Source organism: Bacillus rossius, chromosome 10 (assembly GCF_032445375.1).
Source record: "Bacillus rossius redtenbacheri isolate Brsri chromosome 10, Brsri_v3, whole genome shotgun sequence".
Lineage (NCBI taxonomy): Eukaryota > Metazoa > Arthropoda > Insecta > Phasmatodea > Bacillidae > Bacillus > Bacillus rossius.
The window spans coordinates 32742015-32759065 of NC_086337.1; the positions used below are offsets into that span (position 1 = coordinate 32742015).

The following is a 17051-nucleotide window of genomic DNA, read 5'->3' on the forward strand; positions in this document are numbered from 1 at the left end:
AAGATGACATTTCAGTATGACTACCTTGGCTGAAACACACATAACTGCAAAACAAAATTTCCATTCCTAAAATGTTTTGGCCAAAAAGTACATACTTACAACTAAGTGAAAACATGAAAATTATATTGGCAACAGTTATCTTAATATTTATAATCTAACTCTTTTCAAGAGGCTGAGTGATTTTACAATGAAACGTAAATGCCTAAAGACCTGTTGAAGAGTGCACTGAACTACCAATTGGACGCCAGGAAATGTTTGGATTTTTTGGAAGATTGCAAAACCATAAAAATTCAAGTATTATTTTATGTTAACTAACAAGCTGAATAATTTTTTTTTTAAACTAGCATATTTTATATTGTTGTAAATGTTTAAAAATGTAATAAATACTGAGAAATAATACAAACTTTAAAGTTTTAAGTTTTCACTGTCTTATTTTCATTTTCACTGTCATCCAGCCAAATGCTGATCTGAACTAAAAATGCCAGTGAATGCACTAATAGACAGCAATACAAACATCAGTGCACTGGCAATCATGGGAGCATTGAAGCTTTTCTTTTATGACGTTATTTCCTGTGAGTTGCCAATTTCCAAGTCTTCACACAAAACTAAAATAACAGACACTTGGCACACACATGAAAAAAAAATTTAATTCAAATACCCAGGATGAAGAAAGCACTGTCCATAAATAATAGTATATTTGTTGGTGATCACTTACTGGGGTAAAACTGATGAAAATAGTGGGGGGGCGAGGTGGCGACCCTAGTCAGGGCGTGTGACGAGTGTGTGGATGTAGTGTCTACTTACCTGGGAGGCCCACGCAAACAGTTCGTGGGAGCCTTCGGGCAGGCGGACGAACCCAGGAACACCATCGCCCTTGCCCGTCTGCTCCATCCCTCCGCCGGGCTCGGCCGTGCTGCCGTGCTCTCGCCCGTCGCCCGTGCTCCTGTAGTCCAGGACACTCTGCGAGCACGCCCCGCCGTCCACACTCACGTCTCGGCTCTTCGCAGTTTTGCGGTACTTGCACCTCAGGGTATCTGCTCCCTCGTCTGTGTTCGAGACTTTAGCCTTTTTACAAAGGGACGAGCTGGCATGATCAGCTAATACCGACTTCTGACTGCGAGCTCTCTGCTTTTTCTTTTTCGGCAGCTCAGCCGCTGCCGCCTGGTGACCAGCTGGCAGATGAAGTGCATACCCAGCATTTCCACACTTTTCCAGCATTGACTGAGCGCTTTGGTGCGCACTCTCGAACTGTTCACAATGCACGGATCTAGGCTGTTTGTCTTGGAGATGTTCGGGCACATGACGGAACTGCTCACGCACTGGAATGGACTGAATGGGTTGGGGTTGTTTATGTTGTGATAATACAGACTGTTCATGCTGGAGTTGTTGGTATTGTTTTAATGTGCATTGAGCATGCTGATGTTGTTCATGCTGTACCAATGTAGATTGTAAATTCTGGAATTTTTCATGGTTTTTTGAAGTAGCTGGCTGCACATGCTGGAGATTTTCATGTTGTGTAGAAGTGGACTGTTCATGCTGGACTGTACATGCTGAAGTAGCATGAATGTGCCGGAGTTGTTCACATGATGATGTGGATTGCATATGCTGGAGATTTTTATGCTGTGCTGACATAAAGTGAACATTCTTTTGTTCATGTTGCACCAATGTAGACTGAGCATGCTGGACTTGATCATATGCTGGTGTGTACTGAGGATTTTCATGTGTTGATTTGGATTTAATATGCTGGAGTTGTTTACATTGTCTTGAAATAAAGTTGCATCTCTGAAGTTGTTCATGTGCTGATGAGGACTGTATATGCTGGATTTGATCTTGTGTTGCTGTAGACTGAACATTTTGATGTACACTTACTGGAATGGACTGAGTGTCCTTGAGCTGTTCATGCTGTGCTGATATTAACCTAACTGGCTCAAATTGTTCATGTTGTGCAGAAGTGGACTGAACATGTTGTAGTTGTTTATATTTTGGTGACATTACCTTATCTTGCTGGATATGTTCATGATGTGTGGCTGTAGATAGAACATTTTTCAGTTGTTTACACACTGATTTAGACATAACTTGCTGAAGTTTTTTATGTTCTGTTGACATTAATGGCACTTGCTGGCATTGTTCATGCTGGGCCAATGAGGACTGTACATGCTGGATTTGTTCATGTGCTGCTGTAGATTGAACATTTTGATCTCCAACTACTGGCATGGACTGAACGTCCATGAGTTGTTCATGCTGTTCTGATATTAACCTAACTGACTGGACTTGTTCGTGTTGTGCAGAAGTGGACTGAACATGTTGTAGTTGTTTATATTTTGCGGGTGTTAATTGATCTTGATGGAAATGTTCATGTTGTGCAGAAGAGGACTGAACATGTAGTTGTTTATATTTTGATGACATTAACTTATCTTTCTGGATATGTTCATGTTGTGTGGCTGTAGATAGAACATTTTGGAGTTGTTTACGCATTGATTTAGACATAACTTGCGGAATTTTTAAGTGTTCAGTTGACATTAATGGCACTTGCTGGCATTGTTCATGCTGGGCCAATGAGGACTGTACATGCTGGATTTGTTCATGTGCTGCTGTAGATTGAACATTTTGATCTCCACCTACTGGCATGGACTGAACGTCCATGAGTTGTTCATGCTGTTCTGATATTGGCTGGACTTGTTCGTGTTTTGCAGAAGTGGACTGAACATGTTGTAGTTGTTTATATTTTGATGACATTAACTTATCTTGCTGGATATGTTCATGTTGTGTGGCTGTAGATAGAACATTTTTCAGTTGTTCACGCATTGATTTAGACATAACTTGCGGAATTTTTAAGTGTTCTATTGACATTAATGGCACTTGCTGGCATTGTTCATGCTGGGCCAATGAAGACTGTACATGCTGGATTTGTTCATGTGCTGCTGTAGATTGAACATTTTGATCTCCACCTACTGGCATGGACTGAACATCCATGAGTTGTTCATGCTGTTCTAATATTAACTTAACTGGCTGGACTTGTTCGTGTTGTGCAGAAGTGGACTGAACATGTTGTAGTTGTTTATATTTTGCGGGTGTTAATTGATCTTGATGGAAATGTTCATGTTGTGCAGAAGTGGACTGAACCTGTAGTTGTTTATATTTTGATGACATTAACTTATCTTGCTGGATATGTTCATGTTGTGTGGCTGTAGATAGAACATTTTGGAGTTGTTTACGCATTGATTTAGACATAACTTGCGGAATTTTTAAGTGTTCTGTTGACATTAATGGCACTTGCTGGCATTGTTCATGCTGGGCCAATGAGGACTGTACATGCTGGATTTGTTCATGTGCTGCTGTAGATTGAATATTTTGATCTCCACCTACTGGCATGGACTGAACGTCCATGAGTTGTTCATGCTGTTCTGATATTAACCTAACTGGCTTGACTTGTTCGTGTTGTGCAGAAGTGGACTGAACATGTTGTAGTTGTTTACATTTTGCTGGTGTTAACTGATCTTGATGGAAATTTTCATGTTGTGCAGAAGTGGACTGATCATTTTGTTGCCCATCTACTGGCATGGATTGAACGTCCTTGAGCTGTTCATGCTGTGCTGATATTAACCTAACTGGCGGGACTTGTTCATGTTGTGCAGAAATGGACTGGACATGTTGTAGTTGTTTATATTTTGGTGACATTAACTGATCTTGCTGAATATGTTCATGGTGTGCAGATGTGGCCTGAACATGTAGTTGTTTACAATTCGGCAATGCTAAGTGATCTTGTTGGATATGTTCATGCTTTGCAGATGTAGACTGAAAATGCTGGAGTTGTTCTCTTTCTTCTGGCATTAACTGTGTACGAGCAGAATCTTCTGGATAAGTCATGACTTTATGTAAGGACTCAGTCGAAGAAGTCGAAACAATTTCTTGATGATAATGATATCTGTGAAAGCAAAAATAAATTACATAAGCTACAACATAACTCAAAGCTGACAAACAACATGGTTTAAATGGAATTGAAAATCAAGGTGGTATTCAGTAGAACCCACAAAAAAATATATATTTAGTTTAGTATTGATACTGTCTATAAAGTTTAAACCTTTTTATGTTCTAGTACAAACACATAAAATAGGTAAATTTTGCATTTGTACGGTCCAGGATTTTTGTTTAATTTAATATATGGATGTAAGAATAACACTTGTTTATTGTTAATGAAATGTGACTGAATATATTCAAATATTTCAACTATAAATAATTTGACAAATTTTCATTATTTAAAATTCTAACTTAGTTATCTGCTTATCTCGATCGCTGCAGGGCAAGGAATTGGTTAAGACATTCCAGTTGGAAGTGCTCTGACCTCACGGTTGTCTGCCAATCAGACCACCGCATGTGGTGGACAAGATGACGGGCTGTGTTTGGACAGCGCGGCAGTGTTGGCCGCAAAGTTGTTTCCACAAGCACGACGGTAAGGTATGGTATAGTCAATTTCAAAAAGGTATTGGTCGTAGTCTCAAAACAAGAAGATACACAATTTGGAGAGAACAACAGTAAGTTGCATAAGGTTAAGAACAACCTGGCATTTTGCTAATTTTCCATATTAGTTAGCCTTAAGACTGTGATTAAGGGTAACATTTTGAGTGGTTTAAGACAGTTAATATGGAGCAAAAAAATATACTAATAAACACGAACTAATTAAATTTTTACAAATACCACCTGAAACCCTTCGGTAATCCCTTCTCCTCAGATTTCAAAGCTGGATCTTTCACTGCTACCTGGTACCTATCTTAAGACTTCCTTGCAGGTGAGCGCCGGAACACTCAGCCAATGCCAATAGTACTTGTGAAACACTAGGCATTTAACTGTTATTACTTGAGAGGGTAATTACATTTATCGCTATGTCACTTCCTAATGGTTTCCTGACTTCACTTTCGCAACTGTTCTTCCCCTTTACCCCCTCATTCTCACCATCACATTTTCAGTACCTTCATTTTCACAGAGGAATGTAAGCAATAGGGTGATCTGACCAGCTCAAACTCACCCTGTAACACGTTAAACCTTTATTCATGGTTAATTATGCACTTTTGGGCCCAACATCTGTTGAAAAGCCCACTTAAAAAAACAAAGTCCAGTCTGCAGAAAATTATTTTCTCGCCATCATTATAGTTGTTTGTTACCTTGTGATTACTTGTGAGACAGTGTGACTGGCAAAGGGTCCACAGGTATGCAAGCGCTAAATTATGTTATTATGCAAGTATGCGAGTGTGAAAGTATACAAGTGGGCAAGTATCAAAGTAGGCAAGTGTGCAAGTATATAAAGTATATTATGTATTGAGACTGTTTGGTTTGAGTAGAGTATTTAGGTAGATTAAGTTGGTAGCTAGGGTGTGAATATGTGGCAACGTGGCGTGTACAGTACAATGATGCTTAAGGCAGTTTGTCCTGTTCCAGGTCATTATTTTATATTTACGCTCAACAAGGTTAAACTTGCTGACTTTTTGGGTGGCTAAACTACCACAAAATAAAAAAAATGTAATTATTGAATAATTAGTTGCCAAAGTTGCATATTTGACATTTTTGTACAGTATGGCTAAGGGAATGAAATGGACTCCAAAGATGATATTAAAACGGCTGAAATAAATCAAGTAATTTTTTCTGAATAAATTTTAAAACATACCATGCAGTAGCCACCAGCTTATCCTTTAAACACAAAAATGTTTAGTTACTTATTTCATTCAGTTCTTTTTTCCCATACTACACAAAAATGTTAAAAATTCAACTTTGAGAGCTAATTGTGCAAAAAGTATGTACCGTACTACATATGTTTTTTTTTTTTTTTAATTTTGTTGATGTTGAGCCTTCAAAAAAGTCTACGGGTTAAGCAATATTAAACAGAAAAATAAAATAATGACTTTGAAACACCCTTAACACCCTTAAAACAAATTGTAATAAGACTCTTTATGGCAAGAAAATACTATAAATACTGAGAAAACTAAAAACATGGGCAGGGCAGTGGTACCACATAGTGATCAAGGTCAAAAAAAAGCTTGAATCTACATAAAAAATCTCTTAACATGGTCACTTGGTGCCAGACTACAAAAAATGAGCACAAACAAAAGATGCTGAATCAAAAAACATCCACCAGAAAATGAAAAAGCCCACATGGCATTTGAGACTAATTTTTGACCTTGATCCCAGGGCATCCACAGAAACTAAGGGCCATACCGTGGCCATAACTGTAAACATGATCTCTGTGTATTGAATAACTTGTATGGTTTCCTATGAATTGTATTGTTATATAAATGTAATTTACTTATGATAAAGGTAAACCCAAGCATTAAAAAAAAAAATCTGGAAACTCAACCAGGCCCCAGGGACAGCCCTGAGTGATCCCACCCACTGAGCAAGTGCCGAGCAGTGGATGGTCGTAGTCAACTCACGAGGCTGCCTGCTGGCTTGTCTCCAGGGTGTGCGACAGCTTGTAGCTCAGCGACTCTGTCAGCTCCAGGAGGGCACGCCTGTGCCGGCCGCCCAACTGCACACGGGGGCACACCGGCAGTAAGAGCTTAATTATGTTCCCGAGGTCATCGTGAATGTCACATCCTCCATCGCACACTTCCCCTTCAGTTGGCACACCAGGAAAACCTCTATGCTTAATCAACAGTGGAAGAGAGAGTGATCTCTCTTCAGATGGGACATTAACTATTTAAGTACGGAAATTTTATAACTTGGCTTCATCTGCCATGTTTTTTTTTTTTTTTTTTTTTTTTTTTGCTGATTCCAGATTTTTATAGAGAAATATTTATAAAGTTAGACTGAAGAAACAGAGTTACATACATTACATAACAGAAGAAACAGAAAAATATCTAAACTTATAGTAAGTTACCAAGATGCAACTAGACACGCAAAAATGTTAATTATTTAACATTTCCCTGAATTTTACAAACACTCAGCCCATATAAAAATAGCCCTTACGATGCTCAGCTAGTCAGGGGAGAATCTGTGTTGGTGATGCGAGCTGATGAGTTACGCTCACTGGTGCTCCTAGCGTGGTATCACCTCTAAGTGCAAGGCTGTGGACTAGCGCGCAGTCCTCATTGTCGTGCGTGGGACAAATATGAATTCTGAGCCGTAACCGTAATATTATACGACGGAGAAATGATGACAAAGGTGTGATGCAAGGTGCTTGGGTGCTTTCAAGAATCTGTACTGGGGGTTTCATTCCTAAAAATTATTCTGAAAACACACATTTTTGCCATTTACACTTTTCTCAAAATACAGTAAAAAAAAAAAGAAATATGGTAAAAGAACTACTCCCCCGCCCTCAGCGTATTCTTAAATGCTTTTCATAAACAGATACTGCTCAGATATCTTAAGCAGTTTTCAAATTTTGTGATAAGACTTCCAGAAATGTGACTTCAATGGCAAACGGACTACCTTGTACGGGCAGACGCGGGAGCACGGCGGCTCGGAGACGAGGTAGCCGCGGATGGTGTCGACGGTCCTCAGGAGCTTCCTGATGCGGCGGGCGCTCAGGGGCGGGGCAAGCCTCCTGAGCCACAGCGTCACCTCCTCGTCGATGTCGGCCAAAGTCTCGTCCGCGGTCACCATGCTGCAGTCCGGCAGGCAGCCGTCGTGACGTCCTCCCCTGCTCTGTCACCCGCCACAGACTAGCAACGGCTACAGACCAAGCATGCGAGCTGCCCAACAGGGATGGGCCTTTTTACATTTGTAATACATCAATAAAAATATATCCGCAAAAATTAATTTCCATATGAATGCATTCAATTTGCACGTGTGAATATGAATACAGTTGTATTCACATTTTCATGTGAACATTTGAAATTCTATTGTTAGAGAATACTAACACACAAATAAAATATTCGTATTCATGTACAGTAGAGCATCCTGTATCCGTAATTCTACTTACCGGAATTTCTACTATCCGGATGATTTCCGAGAGTTAAAAAAAATTTACAAAATTTAAAAAAAAATATATATTTTTTAATGAATTATAATATATATTAATATATATTATTCCCGCGGAAGTAAATACCGATTGTTTGCGCAGTTCACGCCCCGTCAAGTCAGTCAGGGTGCACTTGATTTTATAAACACTCAGCGAGTTATGATGGAAGCCAAGGCTTCCGGTCTCGCGACTGCAGTGCACGGGCGTCGAGCGCATATCAGGAATTGGCGGCAGCGGCCCCGCCTACACGTGAGCGCGCCGTGATAACGCGTTGTAGGGGAGGGGGAGTGGTGTATTGTGTGCGTTCAATGTCAGTCTTGCTTGTGGTGCGTGATCGCTAGTATGTACGTTCCTGCAGACACGTGATGTTTTCAAAACATAAACTTCCTGGTGATGAGGAAAAGAGTAGTAAACGAAGGTAAAAAGTTCTTACCATTAAAGAAAAGGTTGAGATTCTCAAGAAACTAGATGCTGGGACTTCTGTTAAAAATCTCAGCCAATCGTATGATGTCGGCATTTCGATGATTTACGACATAAAGAAACAAAAGAATGAACTGTGTAAATTTTATTCGGACAGTGATACGAAGAGAGAAATTGAAAACAGAAAAACAATGCAGGGTAGTAAATGTAGTGACCTTGATAATGCTCTTTCTCAATGGTTTCGTTTGCGGCGAAGTGAAGGTGTTAGCATTTCTGGACAGATGCTGATAGAACAGGCAAAAATGTTTCATGCCGAACTGAATATAACATACGATTGTGACTATTCGTTAGGGTGGCTTCATAAATTCAAAAAACGCCATGGAATTTCTTTTTTCAAACTAAGCGGTGAAAAGCTTTCTGCAGATACAGCGGCGGCGGAAAAGTTTGTTGTTGAGTTCGCAGAATATGTGTTGGACAGCAGACCAAGTTTACAATGCGGACGAGACTGCTTTGTACTGGCGTTGTATGCCTCGAAGCACGCTGTGCACTGCAGATAATCCTCACAGCGGGATGAAAGATTCTAAAGACAGATTGACCGTGCTTGGTTGTTCAAATGCTGCCGGTACCCACAAGCTGAAGCTACTCGTAATTGGCAAAAGCTTGCGCCCAAGGGTGCTAAAAGGTGTTAGTGTTACCCGTTGAATACCGAGCTACAAAAACCGCGTGGATAACATCTGCAATAACCACAGAATGGTTTGACAGTTTTGTGCGCCAGAGCCGGCAACACTGTAACAAGATAGGCTTAGACCCGCACTGCAAGATTGTCCTTGTGCTAGACAACTTCTCCGCGCATCCTGCAGCTGAAACACTAGACAGGGATAATGTTTCTGTCATGTACTGCACTGCACTAATCCAACCGCAAGATCAGAGAATATTACGCTCCCTAAAATGTCGTTATCGCACGGAGTTCATGAAGCACTTTTTATCTGATCTGAATGGCGGCAAAACAATCTCAGAAATTAAAAAGGACTACACCATAAAGGATGTCATATGGTCACTAGCTCGTGCATGGGAAGGTATGCCTGCGTCAACATTTCACAAGGCATGGTTTAAATTGTGGCCGACTTTGGTTTATCGTGACGAGGTTCATGACAAGGGAAATGAAGCCGACTTCAAAGGTTTTGAACAAAAAAACGTGAACGAACTGCTGGAGTATGCCAAGAACATAACAAATCCAGAACTAGAAGACTTACAATTGCAAGAACAAAACATTGTGGAATGGTTTTGTGTTGATGATAATGTTCCCGTTGTGCATCACTTTTCAGATAAGGAGATATTAGACTCTGTTAAGTGTAACAAAGACGACGGAAACAATGAAAGCAGTAGCGATGAAGATGAACCACAGGAGAAAATCTCGCAAGATGAGTGCCTTCACCACATTGAACGATTAATAGCTGGCCTAGAGCAACGAAGTTATATCAACGACCAGCAAATTATGCATTTGTATATGCTTCAAAAACAGCTGACTGAAGAGAAGCACAAACGTGTGCGGCAACAACGCATTAGTGACATGTTCAAAAAAGCTCCTGTTTCCACACCTGCTTCAACTACGAGTGAGAACATTGACGATCCAACACTTGGCACCAGTGGTACAAACGTAAACAGTTATGTTCAGAGTGACAGTGACAGTGATTAACTTTAACTTCTCCTGTCTTTCACAATGTGTGACGATTTAGGTAATTTGTTGTTTAGCTTTTTAAATTTAAATTAATGTGACTGTTAAACAATGTTTCTTACACACAGACAAGTGGGGCCGTATACAGTGATTATTTCAATGCAGTTTATCTAATAGGCCAGTAGCGTTAAACACAAAAATCACCCAATTCGGAAATAATTCCTACAAAAGGTTTTTTTGCGTCAATGGCTTCACTTATGGTCCAATATGACTCTCCTATGTTTTCCCCCTCGGGGGAGTTGTGGAAAAGTGGTGGGGGGTGAAAATGTACCCCCAAAAGGGATACTTATGCAGTTTTCCACTTGTATCTCCTGAACTTAACAAAATTTTGAAAAAGTACCCTTTATAAAAGTTGTAGAGCATTAAATTCTGTGTAGAATAAACCAGGAAAAATTTTTTTTGGACCACCCGTTGCTAAATTACAAAAGGTGAAAGTCGTATCAATTTGTTAATTTTACGAATAATTTTTGTTTTAATATCAGTTTTTCTTAAATATCTTAGAATTAACCTTTTTATAAAACAGTTATTTAACATAACATTTTTTAAGAATTAAATTTTGCGTCGAATGGGATCAAGAGCGAATTTTTCGGCCAATGCGTTACCAAACTACAGCAGGTTAACGTTGGACAAGTTTTCAACTATAGCAGAAATGGTTGGTTTCAACTACACTTGAAGCAAACACATAAAGGCTTGAATTCGATTGGTAACAATCTAACAACAGTCACGGCACTAACTGTCAAACAAAAAATTCCTACACGGTATCAACCGCCGAAATAAAAATCCCTGCTCACAACTCGACCTTAACACTAGCACCAATTTGGCTCTTGCAAATGTCATCCTTACGAAAATGAGGGGTAATGAGGACTCAGAAGAACCTTCCCATTCAAAGACTCCCTTGGAAGAACTTGATCACGAATATTTGAAGCAGCTGTTCATTGAGAAACTAGAATAAATGGAGGATAATGGTCCCACTGCCAAGCTACTTCAAAATGACCACCCTCATGAAGCAGTTCATACAGGCAGAGAGGACTGGTGACTGGCAGCTGCATCTGAGTACTGTGAAGAAGATGTTGCCCTATTTCCATGCAAGTGGGCATTTTTTGTATGCTAAGTCAGCGCAGCTCTATCTGCAAGACATGATGGACCTACAAGAGAAACTATATCAAAAAGAGTATGAGAGGTTTGTGCTGAATGGATGGTTTACAATCAGAAGATCTGATAAATTTTGGAGTGGGATTTGGTCTGACATAACCATTGATGAGACCCTCATGCGCTCATTAAAAAGTAGTGGAGGGCTTAGTCATGGTCGTGGTGTTTCAGATAGTACTCTCAGCAGATGGGTAGTCACCATGCCAATAGTTACAACAGTGGCACAACAGGTCGAGGATTTTAGCTGGGTTTCATTCACCACCTCAGAGCAGCATTTTGATGCCAGAGATGCTAGAGTCCAGTGTGATAATGGAGATGTACAGAAGTTTGTGGAGTGGTTTCAATCTCACGATCCTTTTCCAGCAAGCGACTTCATGATGTCCATCAGTACAGGTGCCATGGGAGATGAATCAATAAACTGTCACAAAGCCTTTGAAATTGGGAATTCGTCAATGCTTACCTTGGTGGGACAAAACTTTGACCAAATCAAGTTTGTCAGAAAGATGTTCAAGGTTTCAAGTCAAAGTTTACCATTCATGGGGAGGATGTACCAGTCAATCCTGAGACAATATTTCACCATATCGCACTCCTCAATAAATCTGATGAAGAGCTAAGGGAATTCTTCCAATACGAGCTGGCACCATATACCCTGTCTCTATTCGATGAGGTTGGAATGAGGAAGGCACCTAAGTCTGTACTTTATGACTTTTTTGATCCTGTAGGAGAAGTTAACCTCGATGGAGCTGCTCACGTCATTGATGGAGGATTTTTATTACACCGAGTGGTATGGAAGAATGGCGATGCCTTTCAATGTATTATCAACAAGTATGTTGATTACTTGAAACGCCACTACAACATAAAAGTTACCACTGTGGTTTTTGATGGCTACCCCGAAGACCTGCGTACCAAAAGCATCAAATCTGCAGAGCGGCTCCGCAGAATGAAGAGGCACATTGCTCCTGAGGTCATCTTCACAAAGTCAATGGTGGTGACGATGACCCAGGAGCAATTTCTTTCAAATGACAGGAACAAGGAGCGACTCATCAGCTTGCTTACCGAGAGGCTGGAAAGTGAAGGCATATCAGTCAAGCAAGCTCGTGAGGATGCAGACCACATGATCGTCACCACAGCCATCGAAGTTGCCCATAGTCATGAGAAGGTTGCTCTAGTCGGTGAGGATACGGATTTGTTGGTCATCCTCACTGCTCTAGCCACACCATCGGCTAACATTTACTACCTCAAACCAGGAAGAGGAACAACACCACAAAAAATATTCACCCACCAGAGTTGTAAACTCGCCGACGACCTGAAAAAGGTTCACATTTTCCTCCATGCCGTTAGTGGTTGCGACATCACTTCTTCATTTTACAAGTTCGGCAAGAAGAAAATAGTGAAACATGTGGCCAAGAATGAGCACATTTTAGAGTACATAAAACCCTTATTCGATCACGATTCACAACCTCAAGCAATTGCAGAAGCTGGGCAACGATTTTTGACCACCCTCTATGGCAGTAGAACAGAGGACAATCTGGACAAGGTGCGGTTTGACCTGTTTGCCAAATCCCTCATAATATCTCAATTCAATTTGGCTTCCCTACCACCAACCACGGAAGCAGCTCGCCAACATTGCTTCAGAACCTACCTCCAAGTTCAAATGTGGATAGGGAACCAGATGGATCCGCTCCAGTGGGGATGGCAGCAGTCCAACTTTGGACTTGCCCCTGTTCTTACCTCCAAGGAACCAGCTCCACAGTCGCTTCTGATGAAGATTTCTTGCAAGTGCAGCAAAGGGTGTGCAGGTTCTTGCGGCTGCAGGAAGGCAGGTTTGAAATGTTCGATAATTTGTGCCAGTTGCAGGGGGACCTCATGCACAAACGCTCTCCAACTGGTAGAATTATTGGAAGATGCCGAAGAAGATGTGTATGGATACCTCAACATTTTGACTGACAATGAATCAGAAGTGTCAGACATCGACGAAAATGTTGAGCCCAGTGGTCCAACGGCAGAGAAACGTCGAAGACTTTAATTTTATTTCAGCATGTCTATTATTTAAATCTTGTATTCACCCATTATGTATGTATGTTTTAATTTAGTGACAATTTTTCATGTTAATATAAATATATGTACTAATTTTGTATAGTATATTACTGTTATCCTGTTTGTGAAAAAATTCTGTACCTGAAGTTAAAACAACCATTGTAATTAATGTTGACAGTTGGGCCAATTGGCTAATTTTTCATTTTTGAATAAGACATCGTCTAAAACCTGTAGTTAAAACCAACCATTTACACTGATATTGAATATTGGTCAAACTTTCAGCTGCTGTAGTTTGGTAACGAATTGTCCAAAAAAATTGTTCTTGGTACCATTTAACGCAGAGATTAATGCTCTATAACTCTTATGAAATGTACTTTTCAAATATTTTGTTTAGTGTGGGAGATAAAAGCAAAAAACCGTAAAAACACCCCTTTTGGGGGTACATTTTCACCCCCCCCCCCCCCCCACCACTTTTCCACAACTCCCCCGAGGGGGAAAACTTAGGAGAGTCACATTGGGTCACAAATGAAGCCATTGAAACAAAAAAACCTTTTGTAGGAATTATTTCCGAATTGGATGTTTAACGCTACTGGCCTATAAGTTCTAGGACATTATTTTTTATTCGCGGGACATGTGTAGCCTACAGTGAGTCATGGTAAGTGTTTCTTTATTTGTAATGTACCGTACCTAACTGTACCATGTGTTATTATTTTATATTTTATTTATGCAACATGTGGATACACCAAATCACTGTACAAACTGTATGTAAATTACGTAATTGTAACACAATTCATTGAATGTCGAACGTCTCGCCTACGTCTGCTTGCTTCGCGCGGACATCATGGTACAGTCACGTAGCTGTAGCGTGCTTCTAGGCAAGGTCTGATAAGCGTGCCCGTGGCAAGGTCACACCACCGGAGGTAGCTGTCATCACCCTACCCCCACCCCCCTTGCCGTCCTCATCTACAGCTACAGGATGTTCACAAACTTCGGGAGCAATTTTTTTTTTCAATTCGGGGGCCTTATAGTGAATTTCTACTTTCCGGAATTTTCTACTATCCGGAATAGTCTAAGTCCCGACCATTCCGGATACAGGGTGCTCTACTGTATTCATGTCATGAAATATGTTAAAATTAAAATTGTCGTATTCATGCATATGTATTCACCTGTCAGTGAATACGAGAATTTACCAGCTTCATTAATATTTTAACTTTTTTCCCGAGCCCCTCTAGACCACTATTTTTGGGTGCTTCCAAATGTCCTGGAGGAAAACTTATGGTTCACAAAGTAAAAGTAAATTAGACTATATATACCCATATACATAAAGATTGCAGTACAAGGCTTATGGTACGCACTGTTGCCAAGAGCTATTCAATGCTGGATGCATCAAGTTAAAAACATACATAATATTTTTGCTGCATAGAAAATGAGAAAATGTTTAATTGATAATTTTGTAATATTGAAGAACATAAATACATTATGTACATTAAGTTCTAAAAATGTTCTAAAATTTTATAGAAGTTACCAAAAAATTTCCAGGCAAAATAGGTATGTACTTCGAAATCTATCTATGCGCGTAGTGTGGGTCGAAAGGGATTTTTTTTCTTTAACTGCCTCTTGCTGTGTCAAAATAAGGTCATGCAAATCACTCTAATTACAGAAAGTGGCATCAGAAAAACTGTTAGTAAATATGGTTTAAATTTACTAATTTAAATAATTTTTAATTTTGTATTTTTGAATTGAATTTTTTTGTCCAAAAAGTATTTTCATAAACTCATTATCAAAATGTTTGCAGTCGCATTATATTCACAGTCAGTGTTTTTGGGTAAACACTGTAAATTCCTTAAAATAGTATTTCTCTATTCATAAGTAAGAATTTGTAATGTTCATTTAAACTTGAAAAGTTAAACTAGCCTTGCAGCAAAATTTTCAATAAGAGTAAAGTGTTCTATTGTGTGGCACAATGCAGCCGATTCAGTGCCTTCAGGTGCTGCCGTCTTTCCCATCTCCTTCGCATGTTGACCAAGACAGAATGCCCTCTGCACCTTACATTTTACTCCTCAATTAACGTTGTACTGAAATTTAACTCTCTCATTTTTTGCGCCCCTGAAATCCTGTGTGTGTACTTGTCAGTCACACTGTTTAACCTGACAATTTTTTTTTTCCTATCATCAGAGTATGCCACCAATCGCGAGTAGACTTTGTCCGGCCACGAGGGTGGACCGGACCTCATATTGAGCAGATTATGTGCCGTAAAGCTTATTGCAGTTAGATCAAGAATTGTGTACAAGTGTCATCAAGAGGGAAAAGTGTGAAAACAAAGTTGTTTTGGTGATTCCCGTGTTTGTGATGACCACGTTGGAGAGTGCATGTTGCGGTCGATGCACGCGGGACCCCACAGAGCACATAAATGCTAGGTCTTAAGCACGACCAATGCCGTGAGAACAGGCCAGTTATTTGTGTAGGCAACATAGGGGGGAGGTGGGGGGGAAATCACTGCCTAGCACCAACATGGACTGAGCGAGTAGTAGCAGAGTACGTGTTGCCCTCTAGCACTGGGGCACCCATGCCATCGCACTCCCCTTGCGAGACCACACTCTGCCCTGACATCAGTTTACAACACGTAATTTTGTTCTGTATCTACGTATGTGCACTAGACTCTGCGTGATTGCTGACTGACTGACTGACCATTTCCAAAAGTTGACTGGCATGTGACACAGCCTCTTAATATAAGTATAAAAAAATTTACAAAAAATGAGCGAGTCTTTCAGTACTTGCCAATGATGTTGACGTCGACCGGGGCTACGCCCTCCCCAAGCCCGATGTGCCACTCGCCGTCGCCACCCCTCTCCTCCCACCACCACCCTCTATTCAAACCTCCCGCCCCATGCGTGTGTGTGTGTGTGTGTTGGGTGCCCGGCAAGAGGCGGTGCTAGAGTCGGTGCGACGACCCCTTTCTTTTATTAAAATAAACATAATGTATATACCTTTTTATGTAATAAAATATCCCTAATTGTCACGCCTCAAGTTTTAGTAAGTAAGGACGGCGCAGCGCCCCATGCGGGCATCCGCAGAACTACCCGCCAATAGTTTTTAAACTTTAATAAGAAATAACACCATAACTAAAGGTTGTTAATTATAAATAAGTTTACTTAAATTATGTTTGTTTTTTTAAATAATATTTGTTTGATTAAGTATGTTACCGGACGGCTGCCCGGTAACAAAGCGGGAACTTAACCCTTCCCGGCGGCCATGTTGCCCTGGTCTCGTCAGTCTGTTTCCGTTCGCCGCCTGGAGTAGGAGCGGCCTGCGCACCTCGTCGACTTCATCTCTTTTGTTCACTGATCCATTAGTTTCCGTCGCATCTTTAAATAAATCTAAAACCTTTTTTAACTTCTTCGAGGCTTGCTCCAGGTGGTAGACTCTTTCGCATAAATATTTGTTTTCCGTTTACGGATATTTCGTACGCGTAATACATGATTGACTCTCGAGGCCAGGCCACGCGGTGACCTGGTCAGCCTATAAACTGGTTATCACCCGCAACGGTGTTTTTTAGTACTTTACGTAAAACTCTTTTAACATTTTTGTAACGTGCCGTGTAATAAAATCGCTGGTAATAAAATCACTAGCTCAGAATGTGTGGTTCAGTGGTCACGTGTATAATTTCCTGAGTTCCGAGGCGTGTGGGACGCCTCAAGAGCCCACGAACACGACGCACGAGGGGGGGAAATTAGCCTAGCCCCACACGGGTCACGTCAC

General features: G+C 40.6%; 1 protein-coding gene across 2 annotated transcripts in view; it reads right to left on the reverse strand.

Moving 5' to 3' along the window:
- Positions 1-677: 677 nt before the first annotated feature.
- Positions 678-17051, reverse strand: part of LOC134535929 (protein lava lamp-like) — a 48681-nt gene continuing 32307 nt past the window's right edge. Inside the window, exons 4-6 of one of the 2 annotated variants that reach the window (XM_063375320.1) lie at positions 7420-7635; positions 6423-6517; positions 678-3925 (exon numbers count right to left, since the gene is read on the reverse strand). In XM_063375320.1, coding sequence (XP_063231390.1) covers positions 760-3925; positions 6423-6517; positions 7420-7635 — 3477 coding nt within the window. In that variant the 3' untranslated portion in view covers positions 678-759. The remainder of the gene's footprint in view (positions 3926-6422; positions 6518-7419; positions 7636-17051) is intronic. The other variant, XM_063375322.1, reaches the window with a different exon arrangement.